General features: G+C 35.9%; 1 protein-coding gene across 1 annotated transcript; it reads right to left on the reverse strand.

Moving 5' to 3' along the window:
• Nucleotides 1-1,625: 1,625 nt before the first annotated feature.
• LOC121312700 lies at nucleotides 1,626-5,676 on the reverse strand. The gene is made up of 5 exons (XM_041244391.1): nucleotides 5,403-5,676; nucleotides 3,513-3,621; nucleotides 3,118-3,237; nucleotides 2,530-2,608; nucleotides 1,626-2,443 (listed from the first exon to the last, which is right to left on the reverse strand). The coding sequence occupies exons 1-5, from the start codon at nucleotides 5,495-5,497 to the stop codon at nucleotides 2,352-2,354; spliced, it is 495 nt and encodes a 164-aa protein (XP_041100325.1). The 5' UTR covers nucleotides 5,498-5,676; the 3' UTR covers nucleotides 1,626-2,351.
• Between the last annotated feature and the right edge of the window lie 228 nt (nucleotides 5,677-5,904).

Raw genomic sequence — 5,904 nt, forward strand, 5'->3', positions numbered from 1 at the left:
TGAAAAAGTTGTTGAAAGTTACAGAAATGCCAGCACATTTGTGTCTTTTTTTCATGGAAATTCAAACCTGCTTTTAACTGGGAAGCATCTTAGAGATGCTGTGTCGGAAACTTCTCAAAGTGTGTGGGACTGGCAAACCTTCTGTATATTTTTGCAGACTTTAAGTTATCATATAAGCTTTGTTTTTCACTATTTCCTGAATGAAAAAAATACTGTTTCCTCCATATATCTACATGAAGATAGACAGACAGGTTCAAACACACCCAAATACTCTACTCTCAATATACAGTACTATGATAAAGAGCGTACTTGCCAAGTTATATCATAATTTAATAAATGGTTATCTAAATATCTGTAAAGCTACACAATGTGACATACTGTGTGTGTGTATTTGTATATATATATATATATATATATATATATATATATATATATATACACACACACACACACACACACACACACACACACATATATATATATATATACTACTGACAGAAATTATACAACATACAATTATACAACAAGCCTAGTGGTATAGATTTTATTGCCCATTTTTCTTCACTCACACCCTACTAAATATCTTGGTATCTCTGAATAAAATGCACAAGTATTTTAATAGTACCCCAAAATGTTCCACTATTTCTATTAATTAGTGAGTGTTTCGAATTCTGCATTCTTCAGCTATCGTGGATTAAATGAAGCTCACTCTATTTAGGTAGATGGGTGGTGGTCTTCAATTTTTACAGTTTCATAGTGACTTACAAATGAAAGTTGTTTCAGCACTATGAGAGCTCCTGGGTGGAGTCTCAATCCTAAAAGTAATGTTTATAGATGTGTTGTCTTTCTGGTTCGTTCTATAGGGAAATAGTGACTTGTATCTCTGAATCGGGACTGTTTTCCCTTTTGTCTAAGGCGTCTGGATTGCACACCTCCTCTAATGGAATTTTTTTTAGATATAAACATTGCTACACACTGACACCAAACTGAATTATTGAAGAATATAATCAGTGTGCTGTACCTTGATGGATGAGGCTTGCCCGAAGCATATATTTTTGTCTTATGAAACCCCAGGTAGTCTCATTGGTGTTTCTCATCTCTTCTGCATTCTAGAAGAAGAATTTATTATTTTTCTTGTTTATTTTACTGGTCACTCAGATGGAGAGATATTATTCCTAATGATTCAAGTAGAAGTCCAATTCAAAGCTGGTCTGTTCTGCACTAAGAGGTTTTAAATCTTTTGAAGTGGGGAGGGGAGGGGGGCTTAGGTCAGCCAATGTGTCCTCGGTTCACCGCGCACTAGTGACTTGTGTGGTCTGGCCGAGCACCTGCAGGCTTGCCTGTAACCTGCCCAGAGCTGTGTTGTCCACCGACCCTGTAGCTCTGAGGTGGCTGCATGGTGAGCCTGCAGTGTGTAAAGAAGAGGGCGGCTGACGGCATGCACTTTGGAGGACAGCGTGTAATCAGAGCAGGGGTGCTAGCAGTAAGCTGAGCCAAAAAATAATTGGACATTCTAAATTAGGAGTAAATAATAAAAAAAAATGGTGATTACTAAATTTAAAAAAATAAATACTGTACCTTAAACCTGGAGTGTACTGGAAGTAAATAAAAAGCAAACACAGACGTTATTTAAACATGTTTTATATTTGACAAGCCCCTTCTTGCTTTAATAAACAAACCCAGAATCATCAGAGCATGATATGATACAGCAGGTCTTAGCAGAGCTGAGGTCAAGTCAAGAAACACAATCTGTAACCTGACACTTTTTTTTTTTTAATATAGTTTCACCATTAACACAAGACACCACAGCATGCATATATATTTATTGTTATTATCATGAAGTAATTCTAAATATATATAATCATACATATGTATAATTATTATCTTGATGTCAGCTCTATAACCTATATATATATATATATACGGTTATACAGCTGACATCAAGATAATAATTTTTACATTTAAAACACAGTAACACCAAACACAGCAACAATAAATTGATCACAAGACTAGGGGAACATTGCTTTGTCAGCGGTTTGGGAGAGAGATTTCTTTGTGCTGCAGCTACCTTAAAAAAACATCCTGTTTTTGGAAATACTCCTCTAAACAAATCAGTTTTAAAAAATGGGTCTAAAAGAAATCATGCACACCACGATCACATGGAAGAATACCATTACTTCTGAAATCTTACTGACTAATATTTCTTTTACTTCTAACTCTTTATGTAATGGTAATAGTGTGCGATGCAGATGTATTGTAAGGCAAAGGACTGGGCTGTGAATAGGTCTGAGTTACTTAAAAAGTGCTTCATACAATGTGCCACATGTTTATTTACCACTCACAAGTGAAACTCAGTAAATGGTGCAATTAGCTGTAGAGTGCTGAGTGCATATGAAATCGCTGGTCACTTCTTTGTATCCTGGGGATTGGTTTAAGCCACTTCCTGTCAAGAAAACAGAACAAACAAAAGTGAAATGAATGTTCCTGCGATCAATGTTACAGATAGAGGTTGAGAGTGATTTTTCTTACCTTCCACAAGGTTGAAGAGGTTGCAGTAGTTTGTACCATAATCCAAGATTGCATACCAGGCTTCAGAAACTGACAAAGCCTAGATTCCATGAGACAGACACAGGGGGAAAAGTAATCAAACATACATACACACACACACACATATATATATATATATATATATATATATATATATATATATATATATATATATATATACACACAGAGAGTGGCTCCTTGGGTGAAAGTTGTTTTAAGGGTTCATTAAGCTACTTTGAAATGTAATTTAAAGTTGTCTATAAATAAAACTATAGGTTGTGTTAAGAAATAAAAACAATGGTTACAGTCCAACATGGCATCAGATATTAATTCATTCAAATAAAACAAACACAACAACTGGCAATGATTGAGAGGTTTAATCTTCCCTGTTCTGTAATTCCAGTCTGGTGTTATGTGTTGTCATTTTTTTCCCTCATGATGATGCAACAAATACATATAGGCAGGATCATATAGTTTGTTTGGATGCACTGGTTTGTTGTTTTAATAAATAATCCTTACTTGCCCAAGAAAACCACAACTACATGACAGATTCATAATTAAAACACTTACAACGATATGGCAATTGGTATTGTCCGGGTAGGGAAGCAGTCTGAAGGTGAGGTCATCAACGTACTTCTTCACTGGAGTGGTGTGCTTTGCCTTTATGAAATGTATATCAGAAGACTCCAACTAAAGTAAATGAAACAAAGTTATCTGCACTATTTGGGAATTCACCACACTATTCTACACATGTCAAAGCCCTTTGCACTTCTGTGTCATATTACAAAGCCATGTCATTTTGAAACTTTTTTTGACAAGTACTTGTCAACATTGCTAGTGATTATAGCAGCATTTTATTGTTACAGTTGCCCTGCCCTAGACATGTGCTTTCTTTTAAAATACCCTTCCAACCCAAATACAGCAGGGATTGAAACCTTTCAATCTGTTTAACATACTGTACTTACTGTGTACAGACATTTCTCTCCTCCATGAGCGCAGTTGTCTGCCGTGGTCCACTGTTTTATCTGGGTTACCAAGGCGATGAAAACATCATGGCAAGGGATTCCAAAGAACCTAGAACAGGAAAAATATCTTGTAAGAGCATTATTTAGGATCCTTTCCTAGTTCCTCAGCACCATCTAGAGGAAGTCTTTGTAAGCGTCAGCATTATAGTAGCACAGTCTCTGACTGACCAGCATCATGGGGTTGACAGCAAGAATAATTGCCATTCACCATGTACCGAAATGAAGTGTTTCACCAGCAAGGAGAGACATACAGGGTGTCTCAATATTACTGTGGGTGCACTAATACCACCCACAAGGCTAATGATCATATCAGCGTAAAAGTATACTGTGAGATTATATTTTAAATGATGGTGGAGCTAACCTTATACAGCAGCTGTTTAGAAGCACAAAACAAACAACACTGTGAAAACAATATTACTTTTTGTGTGTTACTGATTTGTGTTTGTTTCACGCTTGATATTTTGGTTTGATTGTGTTTTGTAGTATGCACTGCTGCTAAGGGCTGAGTCTTTTTACTCATCACCTGATTGTGGTTGAATAGAAACAATTGCTGCTACATTAAAACTACTGCAGTTAAACTGAATAGTTGCCCTTTGTTCTAATAAACTTTTAATTGGTCTCTTGGTCACGTGCTTGGGAGTGGTGCTGGTCATTTGGTTCTTAATGACGATTTTCCTCTTCTCCCTATTACCATCTTGGCGTAGCGGCTACAACCAATTTTCTAATGAATTAATAGGTGTTTATATATATATATATATTATATATATATATATATATATATATATATATATATATATATATATATATATATATATATATATATATATATATATATATATATATAAATAAATAACTGCTGCTGCCCTCTAGAGCAGGGCTTCTCAAACTGTCCTGGGGACCCCCTGTGGCTGCCGGTTTTCATTTCAACCGAGCCCTCAATTACTTAACTAGACCCTTAAATGAACTCACAATGTTCTTAATTAGACCGTTGTACTTGTTTTCAGCTGTTTAAACAGTTGCAGTTCAAGTTACTTACCAAATGTAAAAAGGTCTAATTAAGCACATTATCAGTTCAATTAACGGTCTAATTAAGTAATTGAGTGCTTGGTTGAAATGAAAACCAGCAGCCACAGGATCGAGTTTGAGAAGCCCTGGTCTAACCCTTTCTATAGACCAACGATTCATAGTATCGTACTAAGTGCAACAAATGTGAAAAATCCCAAAATGTATTGACAACTTTTGTAACTGAACAATTCATAATCACAAATCCATGTACCTATATATATATATATATATAGATATATATATATATATATATATATATATATATATATATATATATATAATGTTTAGACTACATACAACGCCAAGCAAGTTTGTCGGTGCTTGCGGGGGTAGGTCTCATTTTGATTAAAAAAAAATTAGTCCCTAATTTTGTTCCGTTCTTTTTTCGTTGCACTTGGTATTAATTTAGCACGCAGCAGGGGATGATCCCGAGATAGTAGCGTACCAGCTGCTACGCAACGTAGTACGCAGCTCGGTACTAACTGCAAGTTCGTTGCAGTTGACCCAATGTGTCGTGTCATCTGATCCGCAGTTAACTTGCACAACCGACACTCAACACATAACACATTCGATTTAAACCTGCTCCCGTGTAGACGAGCATAGTTAAGGCACAACAATGTTTAGAAAAGTATGTTAAATAAACAGTGCAACTGCATAGCCGCCATCAAGACTTAAGTACAATGCCCCAACACCACAATAGTACAGAATAACATATAGACAGAACCCCCAACTAACAAAACAAATATACTGTACAATATATATTACCATTCAACTTTACACTGTGCATGAAGCGGTCCCGCTGACGTGAAAGCAAAAATCGCAAATATCATGGTGTTCAACAAACACAGCCTGAAATGCATTTTGCTTTCTGTAATAATTCTTGCTCCCGGTTGTTTGAAGAAAATATAATAGAATGAATGTCGTCAGTTTTCTTTCCACATGAGTTTAATCCAGTCCTTGAAGCGTTATATTGATAAGCGAAACGATCACGGGACTTTCGAGTGCGTCACAGTGAGGAAGTAGCATCAAAACAATTATCTGACGGTACCAGCCCGAACTTGGGAGTGTTTTGAAGTAGAGGAGAGACCTCTTATGGAAAAGTCGAGAATTGCAGTGCTTGTTCAGTACTGATAACTAAATACATTCTATTAAAATATCAATCACCTTTTCAACGTTTCTTTTACTGTGAAAACGTTGACGTTACTTGATTAGATGATGATGTAATGTTCTGGTTCGATCTTATACAGTTTTGTATTTTGAGTTTCAA

This window comes from Polyodon spathula, chromosome 3, assembly GCF_017654505.1.
Source record: "Polyodon spathula isolate WHYD16114869_AA chromosome 3, ASM1765450v1, whole genome shotgun sequence".
Classification (NCBI taxonomy): domain Eukaryota; kingdom Metazoa; phylum Chordata; class Actinopteri; order Acipenseriformes; family Polyodontidae; genus Polyodon; species Polyodon spathula.

What these genes read in the sequence shown, in the direction of transcription:
- LOC121312700 (XM_041244391.1), bottom strand. Translation starts at nt 5,497, where the DNA reads ATGCATTTCAGGCTGTGTTTGTTGAACACCATGATATTTGCGATTTTT. An exon ending in GAGAGAAATGTCTGTACACA is followed by an intron (nt 3,238 to 3,512) that starts GTAAGTACAGTA and finishes CATTTACTTTAG; the next exon opens with TTGGAGTCTTCTGATATACA. An exon ending in CCTCTTCAACCTTGTGGAAG is followed by an intron (nt 2,444 to 2,529) that starts GTAAGAAAAATC and finishes TTTTCTTGACAG; the next exon opens with GAAGTGGCTTAAACCAATCC.